Source organism: Pundamilia nyererei, unplaced genomic scaffold (genome assembly GCF_000239375.1).
Source record: "Pundamilia nyererei isolate P.nyererei 1_Seehausen unplaced genomic scaffold, PunNye1.0 scaffold00024, whole genome shotgun sequence".
NCBI classification, from domain to species: Eukaryota; Metazoa; Chordata; class Actinopteri; order Cichliformes; family Cichlidae; genus Pundamilia; species Pundamilia nyererei.
The window spans coordinates 1,569,568-1,584,804 of NW_005187425.1; the positions used below are offsets into that span (position 1 = coordinate 1,569,568).

A 15,237-nucleotide genomic window follows, 5' to 3' on the forward strand; every position below is an offset into this window, starting at 1 on the left:
ATTTTTTAACATCTAGGTATAAAAACAAAGCTGACACTTGTCAGACTTCATCGGAGGTGTAAGCATCACAGCAGACACCTTTGTAACGGAGGATAAACCAAAGAAAAACATGAAGGAGATTTTCGAGTCCTGGCTTTTTATAGCAGATAACCGCCTTAAAATAATCTGCAGCAGATCAAAAGCGGAAGAAAATCATGAATCAATATATGAACATTACCTGATGCTGCTGAAGTGAAGCAGAGCAAAGTTATAGAGGTTTTTATTAGAGACACAACTAAGCCTTTGCAGTTTGGCATAATTTGTAAAAGTTTACATTTCTTCGGTACTGAACAGCAGAAATGAGGCTTTCTTGTCAGCGGTCATTTTTGAAAAAGACTAAACAAAACAGCGGCCGACAGCGCTGAACACAAGAGTAGATTGGTGCGAATAAGCCAGCGAATAATGCAGAAAACTGAGATTTGAAATCGGAAACTGGTCTCGAAGTACACCGAGAGAGAGAGCTGTGGAGGAAGTGTGATTTTATGGTGGTGGAAGCAAAACTGCAAAAGTAAGAGGGAATTCATGACGACGTTTTTCAAACTTGAAATGTAGTTTTGATCTTCTTGCTGTTGGTTCAATGAATTTCGGAAACCTGCAGCTTCTGAATCTGTGAGATGTCAGCAGCAGAAATCTAGAAAAGATGTGAATGTTTAACATGAATCCAATTGGAGTGTAGAATATTTCTAATCTGAGTATCAGAGTCAGAGTATCTGTGTTAATATTATTCCAGCACCCTCAGTAGGATGCTGGGTAGGTTGCACAGGATGAAATAACCATCCTCTGTGTTTATGTCTTCTCCCTCAGTTATGGCGAGCCCGAGTGGATCGATGTGCCAGGCTGTCAAAAGATCCGGAAGCACCACTGTGACCTCAGCGACATGACCTCTGAGCCCAGAGAGTGGTACTACGCCAGAGTTGGTGCTGTGTCTGTGGCCACCAGCAGCAAATCAGCCTGGGCCCTCTCCCCCAGATTCAGCCCGCGTTGGGACAGTGAGTGTTTACACAACTTCTCGCATCATTGTCTGCATCCTCTTTCCGTTCATTCTCACTTCCCCAAACTGATGCAGGAACGTATGGCAGCAAGCACAGCCTGAAGGCAGGTGCACAGACACTCATGAGCTGGTTCAGCTATTTAAATAGAGCATAACAAAGATCTAAGTTAAGTTAAAAAATGCTCTCTCCAAACTATATATAACTAATGTCAGATAAAAAAAAAAGCTCCAAAGTTCAGGTTGCATTGTCTTGCAATCCAATCACAGTCACATGACTTCTTTAGACTTCCCTCTTTAAGTTAAAAACAACAGCAGCATACTCTCCGCTGCTTCCTCTCTTTTCCTCTGCGTTGCTTCACGCTCTCACAACTGTGTGTTCATCGCTCTGCGGATAAGCTCAAAGAAATGTGTTTCCCATGCAGCCAAAATCAGCCCCCCTGTGCTGAGACTGAATGTAACCGAACAACCAGCCATTGTGGTCCGAGTGAAGCCCCCCCGAGACCTGGTCCGGAAGCTGCACAGCAATTTGTACTACAAGATCTACTTAACACACCCCAGTGGAGAAGAAGTACGCACACACACTCACACCAAACACCCTGCTGCGCATCCATCTCCACACTGATTAGGCCGGGTTTATTTTAGACTCATTACATCCTGAATGTAATTCCATGGGAAAACTGTGTTTGATTTGTGCACTTGTGATAAATTAATCACACTTAATTGGGAATTTAAGTCAGAACAGCTGAACATGCTGAAATCTCTACATTTCCCCAATTTTAGCACACGTTTCAACATTTAAGAATGAAATAATAATCAATAATCACTGCATTTTCTCTATGATAAGCACCGGATTGCATCTTTTTTTCTCCAGGTTTCACTGTAAACATTAGTAAATTATTCATTGTCAATTCATTCCTCGCTGTTTGTGACACTCAAACACTCACTTTAGAGAAGGTGGCGTGCAGTTTTTTTTCCACAAACACAAACAGTTGCCGTCACAGCAGTATGCAAAAATTAATTTGTTTTTTTTCCCCGGAGCTTAGAACAAATAAAATTGAAAGGTTACAGTGGAATCGGTGCACAGTTCCAAAATAGAGAAGGAAGAAGAGGAAGAGCAGCAAAAGATGATTGACAAAACAAGAACAACAACAAAAAGAAGAACAAAACAATTTGCATTTTTTCCGCCTGTAGTTCTTGAAATTTTCTGTCAAACTGCACCACCTGTTGCTTCCAGCCGCCCGTTACCGCTGAGGGCTGGTGGACACTCACTGTCTCTCTCTTTATCTCTCTCTCCTTTAGGAGGTGTTTGACATGAAGTGCTGTTCTCACAAGCTGACTCTGAAGGACCTGAATCACAGAGAAGAATACTGCCTCCAAGCTCAGATCGTCCTCCCTCTGCAGGGCAAGCACAGCGCCCGCAGCTCTCTGAAATGCGTCACTACCCTCTGACAACACAGGTATGAAAACACATTCCCTCATATCACATCATTGCATCGTATCATGTCGTGCCGGCTGCAGGGTAAAGACGTATCTAGCTCCTGTAGATCGTTACCACAGATGCAAATTCCTGCCACAACGCAAAGCCGCCATATCTGTGAGAAACTGTTGCAGGTGTGTGTTTTAGTTGCCTGCACACAGACCCGTTGGAGAGTATTGTTGATGACCAACAATACTGCTGCAACAAAAGATCACCCGGATGAGACGTCTAGTATCATTTGTCACATCACAATCGCCCGAGGCTTTGAGATAGAGGGAGGGAGGGGAAAGAAACACCCTGGAGGAGTAATCCTATCATGAGTCTGTACATGATGACAGTAATTACCCCAGCTCACCCCGCCCTTTTCACCATATTTAGATCTTTTAGAGAGACAAAACAGAACTGCTCCGTTTGCTGATTTCCTTCTCTCTGCATTTCGTTGCCTTGTACTTGTGACATGTGCAATGACAATAAAGTTGAATTCTATTCTCTTTTCTGCAGACACAGCGTCAGCCATCCCTTCAGCTTTAAATATCCATCGCTACCTCGACGGCCACAGCCACACACATCCGTGCAAGTAAAAGTGATGCACTTTATTGTACAAAGCATTAAAGGCCTCATATGAAGGCAAACTTTCACGTTCACCGGAAGAGGATTGCTTTTGTTTTTTTAAACTTAAAGAGTATTTTTTTAAATTTTTTCTATTCATGGCAACATATTCTGAACTCACAGGCAGCTTTTCCTCTCCATAAATCATAAAAATATTATTGCAATCTGGTGTGCTCGTTCACACATGGTCAAGATATATTTTCAACTTATGTCTGTTTCCTCATACCTCTCGCACGCAGTCCAGCAGTGAGGATCAGCGAATGCTGCTTTAACGTCTTTAAGAGAGCTTTTTGTAAAGAAAAAAAACTCTGCTAAAAGAAAACTGTATGAGAACGTACTGTGCTAAATGTATCACACTACAAATAAAATCCACTGTTGAAATTGACCTCTGTCCTGTAAGTTGGACCCTTTTTGTACAAACAGTAAAGCTGGTGGTGTTTTCGCAGTTTTCTCATCGTCTTCTCCTCTTTGTATTTTATTGCCTGCAAAGGTATAGTGTTACGCCTATTTGTGCAGCCATGAATATATAGTTTTTTTTAATTAAAGCTCAGTAATATGCAGAAACAGCAACTTTGATTCTAGTGTGTTTTTTTCTGGTGTTACTCTGTTGTGGTAGTTTAGATTTATTCCAAGACGACAGTGAATACAAACTTAAAGGACAGAGTCACCATAGTGGTGCCTTCAGATTTCAAGAGTCAGACTTTTTAACTAGGAGTCTACATAATACTTTGAAATATAAGAAAAAAAACCCTACGATATTTTTTATACTTATGTGTCGTATAATAATATAATCTGTGCACTTAGCTTGCTTGTTAAGGAAGATTTAAAAGTAGCAACTGAACCCTCTGAGGTCATCAAGGGTGACTGACTTGCAGTTGAGCTTCAAACCATGTGTTTTTGATGGTTGTCTAAGAATGATTACTTTTTCGTTTACCCTGAATGGCAGGACTTTGGAAAATAATAATAATACAAATCCATGTTCTGATGGTGTAGGTCTGGGCTTTGGGTCTTCACCAACAGTAGCTTCACCTCACTGCGTCAGAAATTATTTTAGTCTTGTGTTGTTGCTACTTTCACATTCATAGCTGTGAAAAAAAAGACCATCTCATGAACTTTACTGTCTTGCCTTTGAATCTGGGCCCTGTCCTTTAACCATCCAGTCTTTGTGCCACACTTTGGTGGGTTTGCTTCTGTAGGCAGAGGCAGCTTTCAGCTTTTTGAGGGTTTCACAGCATCTTCGGGAACTTTTGAACATGATGCAGAACTACTAGTTGAATTGAATCCCCATAAATCATCTTCAGATGACACAAAAAACTGAAATGATATTTTAAACTGTGTTTGGAAAAAAAAAAAAGACAAAAAAAAAGACAAACCAATGACATTAGTCTCGACTTAGACTTTATTGAAAACATTGATAAACTGGATACTCTTCATCAATCAGGCATGAAATGACAAATACTGTAATGATATCAAACAGCGCTCACTGAAACAGACGTACTCTAATCTCAATGTGACACAGTCAGCGTGACACGTGTTCAGTGATTTAAAGGAAGCACTGCATTTAACAGGAAGTTCTCATTTGATTGGGAGGGCGGTGGGTCTTTCAGCTACAGTGCTTCACACTGAGGATCTTTGTGGCGTTTTCATGTGGAGTCGCCTTCTTTGTAGGAACTCCTCACTAGCAGCTAGTTCATTTAGTAGTTTTGGTCCTGAGGACTGAGAGGCCTTAGTGCTGATAGAGCTGAATTTTGGTCCTGTGGCCACACAGCCTGAATGTGCAGTGTCTGGATTCACGAATATTATTGCTGCAGTTTGTAAAATATATTGGCATGTGTGTCTGGGAATGTTTCAGGTCTGCAGTGTTATAGCAGCAGTGCATGCTGGTGTTTAAAGATGCCCTTATTTTTATTTCATTTTTAACAGCCCTATGATCAGTAAGGCCCTTTACAGTGTTTAGAGCTGCTCTGAATTCAGTGGTCATAAAACACAGCAACACAGGAAATGATAAAATGCCACAGTGAGATACACATGAGCAATCAGTTATATTTACACCATTTGGAAATTCATATCTTTTAGCAAATGAATACTTGAGTGGGCCACTTTTATATTCAATTTACTTACTAAACAATTACAGGTGGCATTGGGTCCAGCATGTGTCCTTCATTATCAGCTCTGCATACTGTCAAGTTCACACAAGTCTGGAAGAAACATGTTGACAAATCAACATTCAAAGCCCTTTGTGAATACTGAGGAAAACTAGCATGATCATGAAAGGCAAACGGTGTCTTGACTCGGAATATTTTCTAAATGCAAAAACCTTTTGCTTAACATTGTATAAAAAGTGTACAAAGAGAAACGGATACAACCGACAACCTGACTCAACTAAACGTTAAAACCAGTTACATGTAACAGCGCTATCACAGAATCAAACCAACCAAACTGGGGCTGATTTCTATGACTGAGTGACCGAGCTTTTAAACGACAAAGCTGAAAGGCACACATTTATCAGGTTTACAGTACAAGTATTGCAGTTTTGTGCAGTTGATGCTCTAAACAGTAAGTAAACACTCTCCTGTGTGCACATTTATGGGCTTTGTAGAAATCCTAAATATCCAAGCAGTTTATTTGGGTTTTCCCTCACATGAACATTCACGGCTGATGCGTTCCTCCCGCTCTGCTGCAGTGTGCCAAATAAAAACAATTTTAACAAAGAAAAAACATCTATAAATACTCCATATTCCATATTATCAACACATGACCACAACTCCTAAACGAGAAGATTCCAGGTCTGCTTTGAAGGACTTCCAGTTTTCTACCCGCATGCAGGGAATTCTGGGTGGAAACACACATGCATCTCTACCCGGGTCCAGTATGTAATCTACCTCGAGACACGTGACGTAGTCCAGAAATGTGATCTGTTCCTGTGTACTCACGGACAGCAATTAAATATGTGACAGTAACCCCGACTGCAAAACTCAAGTGTTTCAAAAGGAAGTGTAACAGAGCTTTAAAACATGGCTCAGCTGTTTTATTTGAACCTAAACCACAATCTGTGTTTAAACCTAAGATTTTGGTCTGAATCTTAACCATACAAACATGAATCGTGTCTCTTAAGTGAATGCCACCATCTTCCCCTTCCTAGGGTGGACTACACTACAATTTGTAATCATGAACCTCATCATAAACTCTCCTCAGACTGTGTGACAGATGTTTTTGTGCATACAAACAAACAAACAAACAAAAAAGAAAACATTTTTCTTCATGAATACAAATTAACAGACACATTTCTCGACTACTCCACGGACTCTTCGAAAACCCCAATCTATTGCCCAAGAACAAACTGTACTGCAGCATTGCTGCCTCAGTCATGAAACAGCATTAATGCCATATAAAAGAAAACAAAACTGCCAGCATTAGGCCGATAAAGGATTAAAAGAAATATTTACAAACAAGGCATAGTATATTTTTGTTCAATGTTTTAAGGGTACATGCATGCATGATTTTTAAGTCAAAATTTTTTTTTTAAAAAAATCTAAAAGCGTGATCACACTTTTTCGAAACTGACATGGAATGTGTGTCCTGTTGGTTTCTAAGGTAAGGTCAAGTCTCTTCATATTAAATTACCTATAAAAATATATATATAAATAAAAAGGTGAGGGTATTGTGTTGAGAAAGCTGCAGCAGCGGTCAACGTTTAGCTGCACCGATAGAACGAGAAAGGAAAAGGGTGGGGGGTGACAAGAGCGAGGAAAGGATGGGGAAACAAAGGCAGCAGTCAAGCACCGAGATGATCACAGGAAGAGCTGCTGATCCATCTCTGGAAAGTTCTGCCTTGGTTTCAGAACCCCGTGTGTGTGTACTAGAAAGAAACACACTGGAACACCTGTGACTCAGGAATTTTCTAAAAGCCTCAGACTCTGCTGCAGTCTAGAACATAGATATGTGCTAGAACTGCGACAAAGCCGTTTCTATCGCTCTGTATAGAACTTCATCAAATAGAAACAAAGGCAGCCTGCTTCTAAACCCTCCAGGAGTTCTGTGTGTGTAAGTTCTGAACATTCTAGGCTGTGAGCAACAAGCTACAACCACCAGCAAGCAGCTCGCTTCTCGAGACTTCTAAGAGAGGAACTCTTTGTCCAGCTCAAAGACAGAGGGCCGTGCAGGAGAGCTTTGAATGCGGCAGAGCGGCACGGTGCAGTCTCGTTTCTGGCCCTCGGTGTCCATGTCCAGCAGGGAGCAGCCCATCCCTACCTCTGAGGCCAGCATCACGTTTAGGTTCTGCGCCGTCTTTTCTCCGGAATAGTGACCCAGGGAGTAGCTTTTGTTGCGTCCTCGCAGCAGAGCCCAGGTGTGGGGTTTGGCCCTGAGTGACACTGGCCGCGGTCTTGTGAAGGCCTCTCCACCAGAGGGCTTTTCTGGCCCTCCATCCTTCTCTTGTTTCTCCTGCTTCTTTTGTGTGACTGGAGGAGGCAGAGCGGGCAGGCCATTGGCTGTGAACAAACAGGGAGATGCATTTTTGGAGTGGGAATCCTTTTTAAACCTGTATATACAAGTTTTCTCACTTTTTGTTAGTTACTCACTGTTGTGGTTGGTGGTGTATTTCTTTCTGCGTAGACGTGCTGCTGGGTTGTGGTTGGTCTGCTCTGGCGGCTGGCTTTGGGTTTGCACCGCTGTCTGCGTTTTAGCTGCAGTCTTGTTACTCTGGCCTTCTGGAACTGCTGCTGGGCTGCATCTGGATGGCTCTGTGTGATGATTGACAGCCACATGCTCAGCCTTCACAGGGTTAGACTCCGACATCTCCGCTTCAGACTGTAAGAGACACTTGGTGGAGTTGTACTCCATGATGGCTGACATGGAAATAAGATTGACAGGTTGGGGGGAGTTGTGGTTTGACGTTCCCTCGTCTTTACGGGAGCGACCGCTTGGTGGTGAGGTGCTGCGGCGGAAACGGGTTGCGCGTTGAAACAGGCCCTCTTTCTTTTTCTTCTCTTTCTCCTCTTTCGGGGGCTCGCAGTCTTCGCCAGCAGCTGAGTTTTTCAGGGCTTCCCTGATGTCATAACCGAGCACAACCGAAGCCAGCAGCGAACCGCAGCCATACAGCACAGCGTCGGTCTTGCGGCGACCCGATGTCCTTTTCAGGCTGTTGGTGGGTGTAAGCTGTGGGGTAGTTGAGGTGGATGAAGTGGATGTGGTGGTATATGGGTCGTCTGGAGTCTCTGGTTGGCCGCTCTGACCTGCTAATCCCACTCCAGCATCTCCTGTCCCGCAGTTTCCACCAGGGCAAATCTGAGTCTGCTGCTCGTCCCTCCACAGAGGTAGATCGATGTACACCTGGTTGGGGAACTTGAGCTGCTTTGGTTTGGAGCTGCTGTCAGAACATTCCTGGGAGAAAGTCTCATCTTTACTGTTCCCTGCTGAAAACACAGAAGTGGAAATATCAATAAATACCTGCTCCTTATAAATCCAAGCACCATTTAAACAAATTTAATGTCACCACAGTTTTAGCTCACCTTGTTCGGCAAACAGGGCAGCAAGAGGGACAGACTTCTGGGACTTCACCAGGCTGGTGGACCACGGGTTACTGCCATCTGACAGAGGACGCACTCTATAAAAAGAATTATTAGTGAGGTACACTGCAGAATTAGTTACATATCTAAAGAAAAACAAATGCACTGTAACTGTGCAGACATCTGGCCACAAAGACTGAAGATGCTCTTTCATGCACCACGCTGACCACAAGGTCGAGCAAAATTAGTGCTGCATAGACTGTTCCATATCATTACTATGTCATCTTTTGAGGCGACAGTGTCTTCGTGTGTGCTATATGCATCGGCTTCCTGTCATTCTACTTTCCTATTTGTGACACATATGTGTGTCACACTGTGCCCATGCGATCCAACCATTATTGGACGGATGAGTTTCAGAGTGCAGCACAGTGCATGAAACTTTCCATCCTCTTACTATAATGATCGTAGCATATGATCATCTGTCTGTATATACCTCATCGCCTCTTTAACAGGTTGGCCAATCTGAGCGAAACTTTGCACAAACATTATCACACGTACAGAGATTATTAACATCTATTTTTTATAAAAGGATTGATTATAAATTACAATTGTTTAGATTTTTGTATATATTATGCTCACTTCACCATCCCTGTGCGAATGCAATGTTACATTTTCTAACAGAACGTTTTTTGTTTTTTTTAAATCGTATGAGACTTTGAGATGTTTGACCATCTGCAGTCCTTTAGAGAAGCATACAAATGATGACTTCTTTAGTTTTTTTTGGACTCTGCAAATGTAGCATGAATCAGATACACAAAGAAGAGTCAAAAACTATTTCATCACTTTGAAAATTTGACTTAGACAAGTTTGTTTTTAAGTCTTCAACTACACAGTGCGAGTAAAACGTGACTGTCCTGCTTTTTTTCCTGTGTGTAAACACACTTCACCTCTGAGCGGCAGCAGGCCTCTCTTTGCTCTGTACTGAACTGGGTCCCCAGGTTCTTCCTTTCTTCTTGATTCCCTTTTTCACATCATCAAACTCCTCTGGCCTGAAGGGGGAGCTGCGGCCCCACGTACGGTTGCTCTCATCTTGAGTAACTGTAAATGCAGCGATTGTTAAGTTTTACAAATAAACAAACCAATCAATCAACTCCTGCAAGCTGCTGTTGACCAAAAGACAGTCCTCACACGAAATATGGACTAGACATGTTAGTAGGATTATTAAATGTTTTCTGCCGTCTGTACAATCCTGGTATTAATCAATCCATAGAAGCATTATGAAGTACAGTGGTCCCTCGTTTATCGCGGGGGTTACGTTCCAAAAATAAACTGCGATAGTTGAAATCCACGAAGTAGCCAACTTTATTTTTACAATTATTATAGATGTTTTAAGGCTCGCTACACACTTTATACAGCCAATCAGGACGCAGAACACAAAGCGTTGTAAGAAAATAAAAAACAAAACCATGCAAAATTGCACCAAAAAAAAAAAAAATCAAAAAAAAAAAATCAGGAAAACGGCGAGGCTGCGAAAGGTGAACCGCGTTATAGCGAGGGACCACTGTACTTAAAAAACATTGGGTAAACACCAAACCCCGGGAGTACTGTTGTTCAAAAGTTATACACTAGATGGCTTTCGAGTCTTTTAATTTAATGTCTGATTCAGGAAGATTCAGAGTGAATATCATAATCATGACAGTGATAATCAGGTGTATATTAATTTTGCATAGAACAATTCAAAAAGTAAAAACAACAGCAACCATTACCAGTGTTGTTTTAAGATCCGCTTACTGGTATTGGTTAGTTGTCATGAACTTCAGCAAAAGCAGCATCCACCAATTATGTCACAGCATCAGACAAGAGCCAAAGAAAGCTGCCACCAAATTCATTTGTAGAATTCAAAGACAACTAAAAAAAAAAAGATAAACAGCTCCGTGGCCCATGTCTGCAGCATGAACTGTGTAGCTAATTTATTTGATTTTAAGGTTGATGAAAACATTTTTACAAGTAGAAAACACCAAAGTCTTGTTATGATCCACACATCAGATAAATGCCGTCAATCTGCAAGAGACAAATCACTGACGGGAAACTTTAACCACTTTCAACACTTAAAGTTAGCCACACGTAACACACAGCATTCAGTGCTACTGGCAACGCCTCACGCTGCATGAGCGAAGCCAGTCTCCTTGCCTTTCCTCCTGAACCCAGAGTAGGCTGACACCTCGCTGGTCAAATCAACATCCTGTTGGTAAACATACAAACTGTCCCTCGGCCTGTGGGATGTCACTGAGGAGGGAAATGCACATGTTACAGCCTGAGCACTGTGAAACAGAGCATTTAATGCTACAAAACAGAAGGTGGAGCACTTCAGCCAGTGCTGCCATAAATAAGTCTAAATGTTTATCTGTTGGAATAAACATTTACACTTATATGTATGAATGAAATTTATGGCTGGTGCAAATAAAACTGACTTTAAAATGTGCAAGAAATAGGTGTCCATGTCAACAGGGCTGTTATTCAATTGCTATGTATCATATGGCTATGCATAAAGATTTAATAAAATGCTGAAGTAAATCAGTGTACACAACTGCAAATACATGATTCCTCATCAAGTGTACAATCCTGTGTGCACTAAATAGAGGCTTCTAAAACACACCTCCTCCTTGGATAGCACAGACCTGTCTAATCTTGTAGCTCAAAGCATCAATTAAGACTAAGTTTAAACACATGGATCTGTATACAAATGTACGTCTTTTTTCTAGTACTCTGATTTTTATATGTTACAGAGAAGACCCCTATCTGTATTATCACCTACCATAAATGCACAAGAGGAATTTGTCCCAGTTATTGCAGGGGCGTTGGTGTGTGACTAACATCTTTTTAAAACTGTTCAAACAACTGCCTCTGCCTCTGGAGCTTTTGTTCACATGGCTCTAGTCATTGTGCATGATACTGTTCCCATGTTCCCAGTTCCTGTGAAATTCTCAGAGCTGATGTGATTTCTTTGGTTCTTTTAAACTTGAGCAGGCTGGACTCAAGGTAGGACAGTAAGCACGACTAAGAGAACCTGAGGGACTCTTTAATATGCAAAAACACAAACTGAACTTACGCTGAATGGCTCGTAGACGAGGGATAAGTGTGGGACTGCTGGGAGGAGAGGAGCTGGTACTGTGAAGGCTCCGCCTTTTGTCCATGGAGGGCGAAGCCTGCACGGTGATCTTATGCTGGAAGTCTGCAATATGCCGGACAAGTAAAACAGTTATTATAATCCCAGAGGAGTTACTGTTTGAGTGATTACAGTTTGATATGTATAGTTAGATTTTCCAACACAGTTCACATGTTGCAAACACAACAACATCAGAGTGATTATTTAATCTGGACGTGTTAGTTTGCTTATTTTTTCTGAATAGTGTAGGCTAAAAGCTTGGAAAATACAAAATGGTTTAACTTTTTTATTTTGCTACAGATGTATGGGAATGATGTGGCAAATACACCATTGTCATACAAGAACTATATACTGGGAAAACATGATTTGTCAAGCTCTGGAGTTGTTTTTGACAGGAGATTCCAAGAAATTCAAATACCGAATTAACTTCAAAGCTTTGACAGGCAGTGGGCAGGGCAAATCTCACTCTGTTTGTACCACTGAGTGATGGCACAAAGGGACAGAGAGGATCCATCCAGAGCGAGAACTCCAGTTTTAAAGCACTGCAATCCAATTTTTTTAAGTGCTATTACGGGGAAAAAGGAAGGCTCATTTGTATCGTGACGTTTGGATGTGAGAATATTTTAGCTTAGTTCAGTCTGCAAGCTCACCTGAGGGTAGGCTGATGCGGTTCCCATCCTTCAGTTTAAGGCGGGAACGTTTAAATTTGCCTTTTCTCTTCTTCACGTTGGGCTTGTCTTTGTTGAGCTGGAAAATGAGGATGTTGAGCTCTCTCTCCAGCACGTTGATCTCGCGCTCTGCCAGCTGCTGCTCCCGACGCTTCAGCAACTCCTCCTGAGACTTCTGCTGCAGGGCGGCTCGCGTCAGCTCCTCTTCTCTGGAACGTAGCTCCTGGAAGAAGCAGGTATTAAGAGGTAAGTGCATTTATAGAACTGGCTGAAAGATTTCAGATGGTGACACCCTTAACTCTTCCACGGCATGCATTTTTAATTTGTCTTTGATATTTGAACTGATTGGGACCTGATGAATGTAAAAACAAAGAATTACCAGATTTATTTATTTTTTTAACCTAATTTTTGTTTCTAAGAAAAATGAGAGCCACATATGAGGATATTCATTAAAAATTTCGATAGAACAGTAGCAGTATAATGTCCTCGTGAGTGGATATCAGGCCCTTGTAGAGCAAAATTGAGTATTTTTGGTCTAAATAACCCAAAATGTGATGTCCTCACATGTGGACGCCAGGTCCTAGGAGGTTAAGGCACCTTCTATAGACCTCAATAGCTGCTCTAACAATAGTGAGCTAAGTTGGCATTGTTTGCCAGCACTGTATGAGCTAAAACATGAGCAAGCACAATTTCAAGTGCAGAGCTAGTCAAGTCTACAGTAAGCAGTTTACAGTAAGTAAATTATATAAACTACTTTTTTAGTGAACAGTCAACATTTAAAGGATAACACTAGGATGAATAAAAGTGCCTTAGAGATCCAGAAAGGATGTATGTCATCCTCGCTAGATCAATATTTAGAACTACTCTTAAGTTGTGCCTCTGTGTCACATTTGTTCCGTGTGCGGTTTTAGACATGTTTTTTGAGCACTGAAATCTTTAAAATAGGCAGGAGTAGGTATGTTACATAATTCACCAATAATAAGCGGGTTCGGGAGCCTTCTTTTTGAGGCAGTATTATGCTCTCCCACCACTGCTTACTCATTCTTCACTCCCTCCATTTTCTCTTGAATTGCTCTCAGTTGAGTAATAATAATCCTTACTGGATGACTTCCATAAAGCAGCTTTACAGTCAAACCACTTCAGCCACCCACCTAGACACAGATTACGGTGAGATTTTTTACAGGAAATCTGTTTAAATGAAGGGACTAATTCCCTAATCTTGTAAAATTTATGATGGGAAAGCTCAAAGCTAAATTAGCCTTATTCTTTGAGCTTTGCATAGTGGTTGAATTTAATATAGCATGGTGAAGCAACAGAAATTACCAGCTGTGCAGATAAACGTTTAATTTGGGGATTGTAAGATTTAAAAAACGTAAACCTCATGCTCAAACGGTGGATTAGCAGAACTGGAAAAACTAGAACAAAGCAGACAGCATAAATCCACAATACAAAAATAGGCACAAATTAAAACTCTCAATAAAAACACCACCTGTGCACTTTTGTATTTTGTGTAAAACTCCGTTCACCATTCATTAACTCAGCTCTGTGTGCTGATCCTGCTGTTTCTCTAAACACTAATTAACTCCTCTCTCCCCACTTTAAGCCAGAAACAGCAGACTTATACAGGAAGCAGATTAAGGTTTTAACAAGGGGAAGTCCACTAAAGCACTTCGGCATTAATGACTTGATTGTTAAACGTGCGATTTAGCCTTATCCACTGAAAGTAACCAATTAAACATTTTTATCCCATGAAACCAGTCCAGGGCGATACATCGGGGTTAGACGTAATGATAGATTAGTCTGCGTGTATCATTACTAAAACTCAAAGAGTGAAGCAAGATGAAAAACTGGTCTTTTTTCATACTTGGCGTCAGGGTCCAACTTCCCACACTGTGCAACACAGAAGAGAGGATGCTGGAAATTAAGTTTACTTTCATGTGTTTAACCAGCTGCCAGGATAGTTCCGTGTTCAGTGGCTTCAACATATTGATGTTAGTGTATGAAAGAATCTCCTCCTTCTGCTCTACCTTCTCTTTGGTCCTGAGCTCATCAAACATCTCCTGGATCTCCACACGCCAGTCGTCCTGCATGCTGTGGAAGGAGTCCTGAGGCATGGTGGCCATCACCGCCTCTTCGATGGCTGAAAGCTGCTCCAGGATGCAGGAGAATGAGGGACGCACATGGGGGTCCTGGTCCCAGCAATCTGGACAAATACAATGCAGTGAAAAGATGGACTCATAACCACTGTGACCAGGGCATCTACATCATACTGTATTTGTGGGCCTAGTGAACTGCTCTGACAAAAAAAAAAAAAAAAAAAGGAGTCAGCTGGATCAGCAAAAATTCACAAAGTTGGGGAAAACCAGCAAACTTGCCATTAGTCATTTTAAGAGTACATTTACTATTACCATGCACGCATTTTCCACTAGAAATATGTATGCATGTACAAATCTACACATAAAATTAAATTAAACTTAAAGTCTAATATTTGGTGCCATATGGCCTATTTGTGGAACAGGTGGCGTCGCTTCTTGTGCCTCTCTTGGAATAAGATGCCAGTCTCACATACATTTTCTGTGGAAAAACAAAGCTTCAGCTCCACTGATATTTGCTCATACTTACCTTCCATGAGCTTAGCGAAGGGTTCGGGGCAAGTGGAAGGGATTGGTAGGGTTAACTTATTAACTGCCACGCCGTAAGCAACAGCGAGGCCGTCTATTCCACGGTACGGCACCTCCCCTGTTAACAGCTCCCACAGCAAGACACCATAGCTGAAAAAC

At 41.6% G+C, this 15,237-nt stretch overlaps 2 protein-coding genes across 3 annotated transcripts in view; one reads left to right on the top strand and one right to left on the bottom strand.

Moving 5' to 3' along the window:
• il22ra2 (interleukin 22 receptor, alpha 2) overlaps positions 1-3,561 on the top strand; it is a 4,997-nt gene extending 1,436 nt beyond the window's left edge. The window contains exons 2-5 of the mRNA XM_013909393.1: positions 844-1,028; positions 1,453-1,598; positions 2,330-2,487; positions 3,009-3,561. Of these exons, the coding sequence (XP_013764847.1) occupies positions 844-1,028; positions 1,453-1,598; positions 2,330-2,479 (481 nt within the window). The 3' untranslated portion in view covers positions 2,480-2,487; positions 3,009-3,561. The remainder of the gene's footprint in view (positions 1-843; positions 1,029-1,452; positions 1,599-2,329; positions 2,488-3,008) is intronic.
• A 947-nt stretch (positions 3,562-4,508) lies between these two features.
• Positions 4,509-15,237, bottom strand: part of map3k21 (mitogen-activated protein kinase kinase kinase 21) — a 29,237-nt gene continuing 18,508 nt past the window's right edge. Inside the window, exons 3-10 of one of the 2 annotated variants that reach the window (XM_005727359.2) lie at positions 15,080-15,228; positions 14,485-14,660; positions 12,440-12,680; positions 11,733-11,855; positions 9,571-9,721; positions 8,627-8,721; positions 7,697-8,527; positions 4,509-7,606 (exon numbers count right to left, since the gene is read on the bottom strand). In XM_005727359.2, the coding sequence (XP_005727416.1) occupies positions 7,233-7,606; positions 7,697-8,527; positions 8,627-8,721; positions 9,571-9,721; positions 11,733-11,855; positions 12,440-12,680; positions 14,485-14,660; positions 15,080-15,228 (2,140 nt within the window). In that variant the 3' untranslated portion in view covers positions 4,509-7,232. Of the gene's footprint in view, positions 7,607-7,696; positions 8,531-8,626; positions 8,722-9,570; positions 9,722-11,732; positions 11,856-12,439; positions 12,681-14,484; positions 14,661-15,079; positions 15,229-15,237 lie in introns of both variants that reach the window. The other variant, XM_005727358.2, reaches the window with a different exon arrangement.